Raw genomic sequence first — 16,467 nt, 5'->3', positions numbered from 1 at the left:
CAGGAGGAAGGAGAGGGGAGACGATGCAAAACCTCCAATGACACAACTGAGACCAGAAATCAAATACAAACACAAACCTGTCCCACCGGGATTATGTGGAGATTCCCGGTGTGTGTGTGTGGTCGACAGATCACAGTGGTGGTTTTATAGAGATTCCCGGTGTGTGTGGTCTACAGGTCACAGTGGTGGTTTTATAGAGATTCCCGGTGTGTGTGGTCTACAGGTCACAGAGGTGGTTTTATAGAGATTCCCGGTGTGGTGAGTGTTGTCTACAGGTCACAGTGGTGGTTTTATACAGATTCCTGGTGTGGTGAGTGTTGTCAACAGGTCAGAGCGGTGGTTTTATAGAGATTCCCGGTGTGGTGAGTGTTGTCTACAGGTCAGAGCGGTGGTTTTATAGAGATTCCCGGTGTGGTGACTGTTGTCTACAGATCACAGTGGTGGTTTATGGACATTCCCAGTGTGGTGAGTGTTGTCTACAGGTCACAGTGGCGGTTTATAGATATTCCTGGTGTGTTATGTTTGACCTCTCAGAAGCAGTCACTCACGCTTCCTCTATACTCTGGGGTTTGGTGTACTTTGACCAACAAGGAAGGTCCTCAGTCGCTTCTTGTGGAAACACAAGGCAGTGTCAAATTGGAGAATTGACGCCAACTCCAGTGAGAACACCGAAGACACAGGCTGGTGAAAGTCAACATTCCCAGGGGCACCTATGACCCTCTGGAGCTCACTGTATCTGACACACAAGGTGAGACAGTGAATACTAACTGGAGATTCAGCTGCCATAACCTTGTCCTCAGCCTCAGTGTTTACTGGGAGCAGGAACTGATCTCTCTCTGAACCCAGGAGTATGAGGCCAACAAGTTACCCTCCACCACCAATCCTATACTGTGCCCTCCCCATCCTAGGATGACCTCACAGGAAAAACGCAGCCTGGTCTGGTGACCTCAGGTGAAATGTCTCACCCCATTGAGTGGGACAAATCCCTGACAAGCAAATCCTTCACAAATTTACACAGCAAGAGATTCTCAGCCAGTGTGGGAACATCTTGTATACCTTCAGAGTCACCAGCTTACCTGGCCAATCGCACATTGTCATTGTCATCCTGCCCCCATTCCCAATCCTTCCCCGGATCCACCGCAAAATGAACGGGAAGCAATTTGTGTTCGGAATCAGTCAGAGGAATCACAGCTGAAAAAGTGAGGAATTGTTAGAAACTGGCTGAACTATGACGGAGGCGTTTAGAAGCTGCTTGCTGACTGATACAATCCACAAGCCCAAATCATAACTGACAGACTAGAAAGGAAAGAACTTGCAGTTATATAGCACCATTCACCTCCTCAGGACATCCCAAAGTGCTTCACAGCCACTGAAACTTACATTTCGAAATGTAGTTACTTCTACCATGTAGGGAATGTGGCAGCCAATTTGTGGTGGGTGAAATCCTTCAAATAACAAGCAGATTATGATGAGAGCAATTGCTTTACTGACGTTTGTTGAGGGTTAAATACTGGCCGCAGGGTACCAGGGAAAAAGCTCCCTGTGAATTGGACAGTAACAGCACGGTGTAAGGATTCCTATGTCAGTACCTTGTTCTTTGCTGGACTCTCTCTGTTCCATGGAGACGAGAGCTGAGAAGTGAGCCTGATCATAGGCCAGTACCAGTGGAGATCGGTGGCATTTGTTTGCTGGAACCTCCAGAGGCAGGTAAATCCCACCAAATGGTATTGGGGCAAAGGCTGTAAACCAAGCAGAGCAAGTCTCAGTCAGTGCAGCTAGACACACAGTAAGAGAGAGAAAATGACAGGACAACAGTGTCGGCTCTCCACCCTTCCCCCCTGCCACTGCTCCTTCAGTGGGAGGGGCCCTCTGCCCATCAAGCAATTGAGGGGGAGGAGGAGGTGAGGGTGGTGTGCAGCAATTGAGGGAGAGGGAGGAGGAGTTGAGGGTGGTGTGCAGCAATTGAGGGACGGGGAGGAGGAGTTGAGGGTGGTGTGCAGCAATTGAGTGAGGGAGGAGGAGGAGTTGAGGGTGGTATGCAGCAATTGAGGGAGGGAGGAGGAGGAGTTGAGAGTGGTTGCAGCAATTGAGTGAGGGAGGAGGAGGAGTTGAGGGTGGTGTGCAGCAATTGAGTGAGGGAGGAGGAGGAGGTGAGGGTGGTGTGCAGCAATTGAGGGAGGAGGAGGAGTTGAGGGTGGTGTGCAGCAATTGAGGGAGGAGGAGTTGAGGGTGGTGTGCAGCAATTGAGGGAGGAGGAGGAGTTGAGGGTGGTGTGCAGCAATTGAGGGGGAGGAGGAGGAGTTGAGGGTGGTGTGCAGCAATTGAGGGAGGAGGAGTTGAGGGTGGTGTGCAGCAATTGAGGGAGGGGGAGGAGGAGTTGAGGGTGGTGTGCAGCAATTGAGGGACGGGGAGGAGGAGTTGAGGGTGGTGTGCAGCAATTGAGTGAGGGAGGAGGAGGAGTTGAGGGTGGTATGCAGCAATTGAGGGAGGGAGGAGGAGGAGTTGAGAGTGGTTGCAGCAATTGAGTGAGGGAGGAGGAGGAGTTGAGGGTGGTGTGCAGCAATTGAGTGAGGGAGGAGGAGGAGGTGAGGGTGGTGTGCAGCAATTGAGGGAGGAGGAGGAGTTGAGGGTGGTGTGCAGCAATTGAGGGAGGAGGAGTTGAGGGTGGTGTGCAGCAATTGAGGGAGGAGGAGGAGTTGAGGGTGGTGTGCAGCAATTGAGGGGGAGGAGGAGGAGTTGAGGGTGGTGTGCAGCAATTGAGGGAGGAGGAGGAGTTGAGGGTGGTGTGCAGCAATTAAGGGGGAGGAGGAGTTGAGGGTGGTGTGCAGCAATTGAGGGGGAGGAGGAGTTGAGGGTGGTGTGCAGCAATTGAGGGAGGAGGAGTAGTTGAGGGTGGTGTGCAGCAATTGAGGGAGGAGGAAGAGTTGAGGGTGGTGTGCAGTAATTGAGGGAGGAGGAGGAGTTGAGGGTGGTGTGCAGCAATTGAGGGGGAGGAGGAGTTGAGGGTGGTGTGCAGTAATTGAGGGAGGAGGAGGAGTTGAGGGTGGTGTGCAGCAATTGAGGGAGGAGGAGGAGTTGAGGGTGGTGTGCAGCAATTGAGTGAGGGAGGAGGAGGAGTTGAGGGTGGTGCGCAGCAATTGAGTGAGGGAGGAGGAGGAGTTGAGGGTGGTGTGCAGCAATTGAGTGAGGGAGGAGGAGGAGTTGAGGGTGGTGTGCAGCAATTGAGTGAGGGAGGAGGAGGAGTTGAGGGTGGTGTGCAGCAATTGAGTGAGGGAGGAGGAGGAGTTGAGGGTGGTGTGCAGCAATTGAGGGAGGAGGAGGAGTTGAGGGTGGTGTGCAGCAATTGAGGGAGGAGGAGGAGTTGTGGGTGGTGTGCAGCAATTGAGGGAGGAGGAGGAGTTGAGGGTGGTGTGCAGCAATTGAGGGGGAGGAGGAGTTGAGGGTGGTGTGCAGCAATTGAGTGAGGGAGGAGGAGGAGTTGAGGGTGGTGTGCAGCAATTGAGGGAGGAGGAGGAGTTGAGGGTGGTGTGCAGCAATTGAGGGAGGAGGAGGAGTTGAGGGTGGTGTGCAGCAATTGAGGGAGGAGGAGGAGTTGAGGATGGTGTGCAGCAATTGAGGGAGGAGGAGGAGTTGAGGGTGGTGTGCAGCAATTGAGTGATGGAGGAGGAGGAGTTGAGGGTGGTGTGCAGTAATTGAGTGAGGGAGGAGGAGGAGGTGAGGGTGGTGTGCAGCAATTGAGTGAGGGGGACGAGGAGTTGAGGGTGGTGTGCAGCAATTGAGGGAGGAGGAGGAGTTGAGGGTGGTGTGCAGCAATTGAGGGGGAGGAGGAGGTGAGGGTGGTGTGCAGTAATTGAGGGGGAGGAGGAGTTGAGGGTGGTGTGCAGTAATTGAGGGGGAGGAGGAGTTGAGGGTGGTGTGCAGTAATTGAGGGAGGAGGAGGAGTTGAGGGTGGTGTGCAGCAATTGAGGGGGAGGAGGAGTTGAGGGTGGTGTGCAGCAATTGAGGGAGGAGGAGGAGTTGAGGGTGGTGTGCAGCAATTGAGGGGGAGGAGGAGTTGAGGGTGGTGTGCAGCAATTGAGGGAGGGGGAGGAGGAGTTGAGGGTGGTGTGCAGTAATTGAAGGAGGAGGAGGAGTTGAGGGTGGTGTGCAGCAATTGAGGGAGGAGGAGGAGTTGAGGGTGGTGTGCAGCAATTGAGTGAGGGAGGAGGAGGAGTTGAGGGTGGTGTGCAGCGATTGAGGGAGGAGGAGGAGTTGAGGGTGGTGTGCAGCAATTGAGGGAGGAGGAGGAGTTGAGGGTGGTGTGCAGTAATTTAGGGGGAGGAGGAGTTGAGGGTGGTGTGCAGTAATTGAGGGAGGAGGAGGAGTTGAGGGTGGTGTGCAGCAATTGAGGGAGGAGGAGGAGTTGAGGGTGGTGTGCAGCAATTGAGGGGGAGGAGGAGTTGAGGGTGGTGTGCAGCAATTGAGGGAGGAGGAGGAGTTGAGGGTGGTGTGCAGCAATTGAGGGGGAGGAGGAGTTGAGGGTGGTGTGCAGCAATTAAGGGAGGAGGAGGAGTTGAGGGTGGTGTGCAGTAATTGAGGGAGGAGGAGGAGTTGAGGGTGGTGTGCAGCAATTGAGGGAGGAGGAGGAGTTGAGGGTGGTGTGCAGCGATTGAGGGAGGAGGAGGAGTTGAGGGTGGTGTGCAGCGATTGAGGGAGGAGGAGGAGTTGAGGGTGGTGTGCAGCAATTGAGGGAGGAGGAGGAGTTGAGGGTGGTGTGCAGCATCACAGATCTGCCTTGGGCTGCAGGGCAAAATGTGTCTGCGCCAGTGGAAGGCTCACCAACCAAGAGACACACTCTGTCTCGACTCAGTATCTGCTGTGTGTGCATTTGCTGTGTCTTAGAAAGGGAGAATCAGAGACATGACAACTGGAGAGGTATAGCGCCCGTCTCTGAAGGCTGCTCTGAAATAGATGCTGAGGCAGAATACTGGGACAGTGTAGAGGGAGCTTTACTCTGTATCTAACCCTGTGCTGTACCTGACCTGGGAGTGTTTGATGGGGACAGTGTAGAGGGAGCTTTACTCTGTATCTAACCCCGTGCTGTACCTGTCCTGGGAGTGTTTGATGGGGACAGTGTAGAGGGAGCTTTACTCTGTATCTAACCCCGTGCTGTACCTGTCCTGGGAGTGTTTGATGGGGACGGTGTAGAGGAAGCTTTACTCTGTATCTAACCCTGTGCTGTACCTGTCCTGGGAGTGTTTGATGGGGACAGTGTAGAGAGAGCTTTACTCTGTATCTAACCCCGTGCTGTACCTGTCCTGGGAGTGTTTGATGGGGACGGTGTAGAGGGAGCTTTACTCTGTATCTAACCCCGTGCTGTACCTGTCCTGGGAGTGTTTGATGGGGACAGTGTAGAGGGAGCTTTACTCTGTATCTAACCCCGTGCTGTACCCGCCCTGGGAGTGTTTGATGGGGACGGTGTAGAGGGAGCTTTACTCTGTATCTAACCCCGTGCTGTACCTGTCCTGGGAGTGTTTGATGGGGACAGTGTAGAGGGAGCTTTACCCTGTATCTAACCCTGTGCTGTACCTGTCCTGGGAGTGCTTGATGGGGACAGTGTCAGTTTTTGGGACTCCAGTGGGGCAGTACCGATGGTTCACACCCACCTTCTCCGCCTGAATCCCTGAGCATGGTGTCCGCTACGACCACGATTGGCCTTCGCAGCACATGAGCCAGGACGAAGACGTGGAACTCTTCCAAACTCTCATACACTGGTTCCTCAGAGCTGTCTACACTGCAAGAGAAAACCCTCATGTTAACATGGCCACGGAGACAGCCAGCTCACAGTTACACGGTTACAAAGTGCTCACCAAGGTAACTCAGGCAGATCCTCCAATGCCAGTTGTGGAGCACGAGACCAGACAGGATCCCTAACAATAGGACTCCAACTGCAGCCTCCCCATCCCCACTGTCTCCCTCAGTCTCTGTATCCAGATAGCAGTACACATGGCCCAGGACTGAAGCAGCAACAGTGAAACGCTGCTCATGACGAGTGCCCCGCACTCTCCCCATCTACCAGTGCCAGTGTGGGATAATCGGAGACAGGGCAGGAAGGAAGTCACATCAGCAAAACCATCTCCTCTGCTCCTGCAGCATCACAGCTTCTCACAACACACTCACCAAAGACAGACAGACCCATAACCCCCACCCCCCCACTGAGTCAGACCCATTTACACCCCCACCCCCAAAACCCCAGACACACCCATATCACATCCCCAACCCCCACCCCCACTCCCAACTCCAGGCCAGCTCCTATTCCATCCCCACACCCCCAGAGAGGCCCTTAAGCCCTATCCCCCACCCGCAGACAGGCCAATATCATCCACCCACAGACAGGCCCCTATTCCCCCGCGCCCCCCCCCGCCCCGCCCACAGACAGGCCCAGACTGACGTCCATCTCAGAGTGAAGTCCCAGCCCAGACGGACGTCTGCCCCAGAGAGACTTGCCTGTTAAGTGCAGGGAAGGTTGAATTTGCCAGTCTCCTGAAAGATAAAAATAGAACAGAATCAAACCAGCTGAGTCTCAGCCCCTCACCCCTCTCACTGGGGACCGGTCTCTCCTCTTCCCCCCCCACCCCCCCCCCCCACCCACCCTGAGTCCGGGGCTCTCTCTCCCCTCCCCCCAGCACTGAGACGTCTCTCTCTCTCTCTTCCCTCCCCTTGTCAAGGCCGTTCAGGATCTTATATTCTTCAATCAAGTCACATCTCACTCTTCTAAACTCCAGTGGAACAAGCCCAGTCTGTCCAACCTGTCCTCATCAGACAACCCACTCATTCCAGGTATCAATCTAGTAAACCTCCTCTGAACCGCCTCCAACGTATTTACATCCTTCCTTAAATAAGGAGACTAAAACTGCACATGGTACTCGAGGTATGGTCTCACCATTGCCCTGTATAACTGAAGCATAACATCCTTACTTTAATGTTCAATTCCTCTCCTAACAAAGGATAGCATTCCATTAGCCTTCCTACTTACTTGCTGTACTTGCATACTAACTTTTTCTGACTCATGCACTAGGACACCCAGATCCCTCTGCACCTCAGAATTCTGCAGCCGTTCTCCATTTAAGTAATACTCTGCATTTTTATTCTTCCTGCCAAAGTGAATAACTTCACATTTTCCCACGTTAAACTCCATCTGCCAGATCTTTGCTCCTTCACACAACCTATCAATATCCTTCTACAACTCATGTCCTCTTCACAACATACTTTCCGACCTATCCTTGTGTCATCTGCAGATTTAGCTACCATGTCTTCATTCCCCTCACCTAAGTCATTGATGTAAATTGTAAAAAGTTGAGGACCCAACACAGACCCCTGTGGGACTCTACGTGTCACATCCTGCCAATCAGAAAGAGACCCATTTATGCATACTGTTTGCTTTCTGCCAGCCAGCCAATCTTCTATCCATGCTAATATGTCACTCCCTACACCATGAGCTTGTTATTTTCTGTAATAACCTTTGATGTGGCACCTTATCAAATGCCTTCTGGAAATCCAAGTACAGTAAGTACATCTACAGGCTCCCTTTTATCCACTGTGCAAGTTACTCCTTCAAAGAACTCCAATAAATTGGTTAAACATGATTTCCCTTTCACAAAACCATGTTGACTCTTCCTGATTGCCTTGAGTTTCTCTAACTGCCCAGCTATAACCTCCTTAATGATCAATTCGAACACCTTCCCCATGACAGATGTCGAGCTAACTGGCCTGTAGTTTCTTGTTTTCTGCCTACCTCCTTTCTTGAATAGAGGGGTTATATTTGCTGCTTTCCAGTCTGATGGAACCTTTCCAGAATCTAGCGAATTTGGAAAATTAACACCAACACATCTACTAGCTCATCAGCCACCTCTTTTAAGACCCTAGGATGAAGTCCATCAGGACCCGGAGACTTGTCAGCCCGCAGCTCCATCAGTTTGTTCAGTATTGCTCCCCCAGTGACTGTAATTTCAGCAAGTTCCTCTCTCCCTTCCACCTCCTGATTTACAGCTATCACTGGATGTTTTTTGTATCCTCTACAGAAGCAAAATATTTGTTCATTTCATCCACCATTTCCTTATCTACTATTAACTCCCTGCTGTCACTCTCTAAAGAACCAATACTCACTTTATTTACTCTTATCCTTTTTAAATATCTGTAGAAACTCTTGCTACCTGTTTTTACATTTCTAGCTAGCTTCCTTTCATATTCTAATTTTTTCTCCTGACTAACCTTATAGTCATTCTCTGCCATTCTCTATATTGTAAGGAACATATCTTTTTATTTTCTATAGGACTGTGGATTAGGCTTAGAATGGCTGTAGTTTGTAAAGGCATGTCCACTGGAACAGGATGAGAGACATGTACAATGTTGCAGTCCTGGAACTGAGTATGCTATGAAAGACATGATGGTGCCGGAAAGGAGTCCTGGACCAAGGGAGATGCCTGACAACAGCTTTTTAATCCGTGCCTGACCAGGTGACCACGTTTGTGTGAGGAGCAGTGCAGCTGAATAGCTCCTAGCCTGAAAGGAACAACACTTAAAACCTCTCTTTCCTGTGGGTGGAAGATTCCAGTAATTCCACAATAGTAGCTAGATGGATTTTCTTCTCGTATCTCCACAACCTGTTCTCTCTCTGAAAACCCCTGCCCCTTTCCTCTTACCCTCCCCTCCTGCCCCTTTCCTCTTACCCTCCCCTCCTGCCCCTTTCCTCTTACCCTCCCCTCCTGCCCTGTTCCTCTGACCCTCCCCTCCTGCCCTGTTCCTCTGACCCTCCCCTCCTGCCCTGTTCCTCTTACCCTCCCCTCCTGCCCCTTTCCTCTTACCCTCCCCTCCTGCCCCTTTCCTCTTACCCTCCCCTCCTGCCCCTTTCCTCTTACCCTCCCCTCCTGCCCCTTTCCCCTTACCCTCCCCTCCTGCCCCTTTCCTCTTACCCTCCCCTCCTGCCCCTTTCCTCTTACCCTCCCCTCCTGCCCCTTTCCTCTTACCCTCCCCTCCTGCCCTGTTCCTCTGACCCTCCCCTCCTGCCCTGTTCCTCTTACCCTCCCCTCCTGCCCCTTTCCTCTTACCCTCCCCTCCTGCCCCTTTCCTCTTACCCTCCCCTCCTGCCCCTTTCCTCTTACCCTCCCCTCCTGCCCCTTTCCTCTTACCCTCCCCTCCTGCCCCTTTCCTCTTACCCTCCCCTCCTGCCCCTTTCCTCTTACCCTCCCCTCCTGCCCCTTTCCTCTTACCCTCCCCTCCTGCCCCTTTCCTCTTACCCTCCCCTCCTGCCCCTTTCCTCTTACCCTCCCCTCCTGCCCCTTTCCTCTTACCCTCCCCTCCTGCCCTGTTCCTCTTACCCTCCCCTCCTGCCCCTTTCCTCTTACCCTCCCCTCCTGCCCCTTTCCTCTTACCCTCCCCTCCTGCCCCTTTCCTCTTACCCTCCCCTCCTGCCCCTTTCCTCTTACCCTCCCCTCCTGCCCCGTTCCTCTTACCCTCCCCTCCTGCCCCTTTCCTCTTACCCTCCCCTCCTGCCCCTTTCCCCTTACCCTCCCCTCCTGCCCTGTTCCTCTTACCCTCCCCTCCTGCCCCTTTCCTCTTACCCTCCCCTCCTGCCCCTTTCCTCTTACCCTCCCCTCCTGCCCCTTTCCTCTTACCCTCCCCTCCTGCCCCTTTCCTCTTACCCTCCCCTCCTGCCCCGTTCCTCTTACCCTCCCCTCCTGCCCCTTTCCTCTTACCCTCCCCTCCTGCCCCTTTCCCCTTACCCTCCCCTCCTGCCCCTTTCCTCTTACCCTCCCCTCCTGCCCCTTTCCTCTTACCCTCCCCTCCTGCCCCGTTCCTCTTACCCTCCCCTCCTGCCCCTTTCCTCTTACCCTCCCCTCCTGCCCCTTTCCTCTTACCCTCCCCTCCTGCCCCTTTCCTCTTACCCTCCACAGCCACTTCCGTTGGTTCCATAATGAATACGAGGCTCACTGGATGCCAGTTTTATCAACTCGTTCCATTCCTTTTGCCATTCCTCCTCTGTGTAAACCAGACCAGACTGTAAAGGAAAGAGACTGGGCAGTCACAGAGATCGGTGAAGCAGTCACCTGCACCTTGCTCCAACACAACTCATTCAGGATAGTGACCAGGAGCAGGGGGCTTCCACAGACTCAAGGCAAGTGAGTGGCAAAGAGCAAGAAGTGTTGAAAAGAGAAAGGAAAGGGTTTGCAGAGTTCAGCTCGTTATTTACCTCCTTGTTCTGTTGGGTTTGTTGCCACCGCCACCTCCTCTTTAAAGCCTCCTTCTCCGCCCCTTTCTCCATCAATGAATACAGGGCCTTCCTTAACATCAGATCCCGATCATGGAATCCCCACATCCCTGTGTACAAATCACATCAAAGTTCAACCGTGTGTACAACTCAGCACACTGTACACTGCACAGTCCGATGGTGCGTACAACTCAGCGCACTATACACTGCACAGTCTGATGGTGCGTACAACTCTGCGCACTACATACTGCACAGTCCGACGGTGTGTACTACTCAGCGCACTGTACACTGCACAGTCCGATGGTGCGTACAACTCAGCGCACTACAAACTGCACAGTCCGATGGTGCGTACAACTCTGAGCACTAAACGCTGCACAGTCCGAGGGTGCATACAACTCAGCGCACTGTACACTGCACGGTCCGACGGTGCGTACAACTCAGCGCACTATATACTGCACAGTCCGATGGTGCGTACAACTCTGCGCACTACACGCTGCACAGTCCGATGGTGCGTACAACTCAGCGCACTATACACTGCACAGTCCGATGGTGCGTACAACTCTGCGCACTACACGCTGCACAGTCCCACGGTGCGTACAACTCTGCGCACTACACGCTGCACAGTCCGACGGTGCGTACAACTCTGTGCACTACACGTTGCACAGTCCGACGGTGCATACAACCCAACGCACCACGCACCACACAGTCCGACTATGCATATAACTGAGCACACTAACACCATACAGTCCAACTGTGCATACAACACAGCGCACAATACACTGCACAATCCGACTCTGCACACAGCGCAGCATACTATGCACCATACAATCCGATTGTGTTTGCAAATCACAGCACAATGTACCGCATAATCCTACTGTGTACAAATCACTGCACAATACACCGCACAGTCCAACTGTGCATACAACCGAGCGCACAATACACCATACAGTCCGACTATGTATACAAATTGGTGCACTATACACCGCACAGTCCCACTGTGCGTACAACTCAGTGCACTATACACCACGCAGTCCGACTGTGTGCAAAATCAGCACACTATAACTGCACAGTCCGACGGTGCGGACAACTCAGCGCACTGTACACTGCACAGTCCGACGGTGCGGACAACTCAGCGCACTGTACACTGCACAGTCCGACGGTGCGTACAACTCAGCGCACTGTACACTGCACAGTCCGACGGTGCGGACAACTCAGCGCACTGTACACTGCACAGTCCGATGGTGCGTACAACTCAGCGCACTGTACGCTGCACAGTCCGACAGTGTGTACAACTCAGCGCACTATACGCTGCACAGTCCAACGGTGCATACAACCCAACGCACCACGCACCGCACAGTCCGACTGTGCATATAACTCAGCACACTAACACCCCACAGTCCAATTGTGCATACAACACAGCACACAATACACTGCACAATCCGACGGTGCGTACAACTCAGCGCACTGTACACTGCACAGTCCGACGGTGCATACAAACCAACACACCGCGCACCGCACAGTCCGACTGTGCATATAACTCAGCACACTAACACCACACAGTCCAACTGTGCATACAACACAGCGCACAAAACACTGCACAATCCGACTCTGTGCACAATGCAGCATACTATGCACCATACAATCCGATTGTGTTTGCAAATCACAGCACAATGTACCGCATAATCCTACTGTGTACAAATCACTGCACAATACACTGCACAGTCCAACTGTGCATACAACCGAGCGCACAATACAGCATACAGTCCGACTATGTACACAAATTGGTGCACTATACACCGCACAGTCCCACTGTGCGTACAACTCAGTGCACTATACACCACGCAGTCTGACTGTGCGCACAACTCAGCGCACTGTACACTGCACAGTCCGACAGTGCGTACAACTCAGCGCACTGTACGCTGCACAGTCCGACGGTGCATACAACTCAGCGCACTGTACGCTGCACAGTCCGACGATGCGTACAACTCAGCGCACTATACGCTGCACAGTCCAACGGTGCATACAACCCAACGCACCACGCACCGCACAGTCCGACTGTGCATATAACTCAGCACACTAACACCCCACAGTCCAATTGTGCATACAACACAGCACACAATACACTGCACAATCCGACGGTGCGTACAACTCAGCGCACTGTACACTGCACAGTCCGACGGTGCATACAAACCAACACACCGCGCACCGCACAGTCCGACTGTGCATATAACTCAGCACACTAACACCACACAGTCCAACTGTGCATACAACACAGCGCACAAAACACTGCACAATCCGACTCTGTGCACAATGCAGCATACTATGCACCATACAATCCGATTGTGTTTGCAAATCACAGCACAATGTACCGCATAATCCTACAGTGTACAAATCACTGCACAATACACTGCACAGTCCGACGGTGCGGACAACTCAGCGCACTGTACACTGCACAGTCCGACGGTGCGTACAACTCAGCGCACTGTACACTGCACAGTCCGACGGTGCGGACAACTCAGCGCACTGTACACTGCACAGTCCGATGGTGCGTACAACTCAGCGCACTGTACGCTGCACAGTCCGACAGTGTGTACAACTCAGCGCACTATACGCTGCACAGTCCAACGGTGCATACAACCCAACGCACCACGCACCGCACAGTCCGACTGTGCATATAACTCAGCACACTAACACCCCACAGTCCAATTGTGCATACAACACAGCACACAATACACTGCACAATCCGACGGTGCGTACAACTCAGCGCACTGTACACTGCACAGTCCGACGGTGCATACAAACCAACACACCGCGCACCGCACAGTCCGACTGTGCATATAACTCAGCACACTAACACCACACAGTCCAACTGTGCATACAACACAGCGCACAAAACACTGCACAATCCGACTCTGTGCACAATGCAGCATACTATGCACCATACAATCCGATTGTGTTTGCAAATCATAGCACAATGTACCGCATAATCCTACTGTGTACAAATCACTGCACAATACACTGCACAGTCCAACTGTGCATACAACCGAGCGCACAATACAGCATACAGTCCGACTATGTACATAAATTGGTGCACTATACACCGCACAGTCCCACTGTGCGTACAACTCAGTGCACTATACACCACGCAGTCTGACTGTGCGCACAACTCAGCGCACTGTACACTGCACAGTCCGACAGTGCGTACAACTCAGCGCACTGTACGCTGCACAGTCCGACGGTCCGACTATGATAACATCTAAATCCCCTAGTTAATCTAATCTCCAGTTACACTTTTGTTGAGGCAACAGTGCGACACGTGGATTTTAAAAGGACCCAGACAAAGAAACATGATACCCTGAACAATCCAATTCAAAGTGAGTTTTCTTAACTTCAGTTCTTTTTGTAGACAGCAGCTTGCAGCGTAGAAGATGGAGGATTTTTCACACTTGTTTTAGATCTTAGATCGCCTGGCCTTACACATAACCTTCTCTCCTTTATACATATTTTCCCCTTTGAATGCTAATTCCCATTGCTTCACTATGTCTTTGGACTTTACCTCTCTAATAATAAAAATCTATCATAGTACCAATTTTACCAGTAATCTCTGGGGAAAATAAACACACTGTTTCTTAACTTGTCCTGGCTAGGTGTAATATTTCACTCCCTCTTTTGAATTCAAGCTAGTCTGGTTTATTTAAAAATTTAATCGTTCCCTTTACACCTTACATCCTAAAACTTCCCCCAAGTTAACTACTTAACATGTCAAGCCCAGCTTATCTTCTAATACTTCCTCTATGTTTACCTACTTAACAAATACAAGCCTAGCTTATCTTCTGTTGCATCAAAGCCTTCAGACCAGCTGCCTTTAATTCAACTAACACACACACACGCCCCACTTTTACTTTACTTTGCAATAAATTCTAATATTATAAAAATTATGTCTTCCTGACATCCCCCTCCTTATTAAAAAGTGAACCATTATAATTTCAAAAGACGGCTTCATTTTCTGAACCCATCTTACGTTACCTCCTATACTTATTATACTATTACATTACCAGATGCATGCATCAACATAACAAAATATACACAAAGCCTTGGGATCAACAGAAATCATTCTAGTCCAGTGTCCAGGTTTTTAAACGTCCAAGTTTCCCTTTAAGCCTCAATGATTGACAATGCACCTGCAATCAGATTTTCTCATCCTGTCACATGTATAATCTGTAGATTAAATGGTTGCAGTAATAAGTTCCATCTGAATAGCCTTGCACTTCTGTCTTAAAATTCATCAATAAACTTTAAAGGATTGTGGTCTGTATAAACAAATTGTTTCTTACAAATCGTTTGCAACATAAATCTCAAAATGCTGCAGTGCTAACACCAAACCCAAAGTCTCCTTTTCAGTCACTGAATATCTTCTCTGCTGTACATTCAATTTCCATGAAAAACACCCTATCAGTTTTTCAATTCCAGTGCCATCTTCTTGTAACAGTACAGCCCCGAGGCCCAGATCACTTGAGTCAACAGCCAACTTAAATTGCTCGGCATAATAGGGTACTGCCAAAACTGGTGTCGTAGTTAATGCAGCTTGCAAACTATTAAATGCCTTCTGACACTCCAGTGTCCATTAAACTTCTTGTTTTTTAACAGTTCAGTCAGTGGAGCAACCACTTGGCTAAAATTTGGCACAAATTTCCAATAAAACCCACTCATGCCCAGAAATCTCAAAACTCGTTTTGCTGTAGGCACTGGGAAATCCACGATAGCCTCGACTTTCACATCTCTCGGAGCCAACTTACCATGTCCAATGGTGTGGCCTAGATATGTAATTTGCGCTTTTGCAAATTCACTTTTAGCCAAGTTCACCACCAAATTAGCTTCTGGTAATCGCGCAAATAATTCTTCCAGGTGTTGTAAATGCTCCTCCCACATCTCACTGAAAACTATCAAGTCCTCAATATAAACAGCACAATTACTCAGTCCTGCAATTACTTTGTCAGTCTTTGAAATGTCACAAGTGCATTTGTCATACCAAATGGCTTGACATTAAACTGATATAGTCCATCTGGCGTCACAAAAGCCAATATCGCCTTTGCTCTCTCTCATACCGGTGCTTGCCAATATCCTCTTAGCAAGTTGATCTTTATGATAAATTTTGATTGTCCCACTTTCTCAATACAATCTTCCAACCATGGTATAGGGTATGAATCCACTTTGTCACCGCGTTCATCTTTCGATAGTCCACACACAGTCTTTGTGTTCCATCCAGTTTCGGTACCAGCACAATGGGCGAACTCCAGTTACTGCAACTATAGACTCAATGATATCATTTTGAAGCATGAAATCAATTTCTTTTTGTACTTGTGATAACTTTGTCCGATTTAATCGATAAGGACGTTGCCTTAGCAAAGATGAAACTTCTACACATATATCATGTATAGCTAAATTTGTCCTCCCCAACTTATTCCCACAAAAAGCTTTGTGTGACTGCAATAGCTTCTCCAAATCACTTTGACAGTCGTATGGAAGGTAACTCAATATGACATTTAAATTTTCAAGTACCTCCTCATTATCCAGTTTGATTAGAGGAAAATCAATTTCAGAATCCTGCATTTCTACTTCTTTCTCATTATCTACCACCACTAACACTTCCTTTTGGTCCTCCTCCCTGTCAAAGTACTTTTTACACATATTTACATGACACACCCTCTGCTTCTTTCTTCTGTCTGGAGTATTTATTAAATAATTTACTTCACTCAGCTTCTTTTCCATCCTGAAAGGCCCACTAAACCTTGCCTTTAACGTGTCACCCAGTACTGGTAACAGAGCTAGCACTTTCTCCCCAGCAACACAACTGTAACTTTCCTATCTGCCTTCACTTTCATCGCTTGCCGTTGTAAAGAACATATCATTTTATTTCTGTTGGACTGTGGATTAAAATTGCAATGGCTGCAGTTTGAAAGGCATGTCTACTGGAACAGTATGAGGGGGATATACAAAGTCGTTGTTGTTATGGCCTACCAACTGAAATGCAATCTGACCACCAAGATTCTAACTTCATGTCTAAAATTCTCCAGGACATAATCAGCAGTTTGGGTATCAAAGAACTAAAATCTACCCCTATCATCCACTGCTTTGGAGATATACCATCAGGCTCTCAAAACCATGATTAAAACCTATTGCCATGAATACCCAAAGGATTGGGACAAAGGATTAGATTTCTT

The 16,467-nt window shown here is 50.2% G+C and overlaps 1 protein-coding gene across 7 annotated transcripts in view; it reads right to left on the bottom strand.

Annotated features, from left to right (window-relative positions):
* The window catches only part of LOC121272850 (OTU domain-containing protein 7B-like), a 38,718-nt gene that overhangs the window by 8,662 nt on the left and 13,589 nt on the right, over positions 1-16,467 (bottom strand). For all 7 annotated transcript variants that reach the window (XM_041179666.1, XM_041179668.1, XM_041179670.1 and 4 more), the window contains 6 exons: positions 10,229-10,356; positions 9,924-10,036; positions 6,487-6,522; positions 5,646-5,773; positions 1,590-1,739; positions 1,077-1,191 (listed from right to left, as the gene is read on the bottom strand). In XM_041179666.1, the coding sequence (XP_041035600.1) occupies positions 1,077-1,191; positions 1,590-1,739; positions 5,646-5,773; positions 6,487-6,522; positions 9,924-10,036; positions 10,229-10,356 (670 nt within the window). The remainder of the gene's footprint in view (positions 1-1,076; positions 1,192-1,589; positions 1,740-5,645; positions 5,774-6,486; positions 6,523-9,923; positions 10,037-10,228; positions 10,357-16,467) is intronic.

The sequence above is a fragment of the Carcharodon carcharias genome, chromosome 36 (assembly GCF_017639515.1).
Source record: "Carcharodon carcharias isolate sCarCar2 chromosome 36, sCarCar2.pri, whole genome shotgun sequence".
NCBI lineage: Eukaryota > Metazoa > Chordata > Chondrichthyes > Lamniformes > Lamnidae > Carcharodon > Carcharodon carcharias.
The sequence above is the reverse complement of the archived record's forward strand: the minus strand, read 5'-3'. Positions and strand labels throughout refer to the sequence as shown.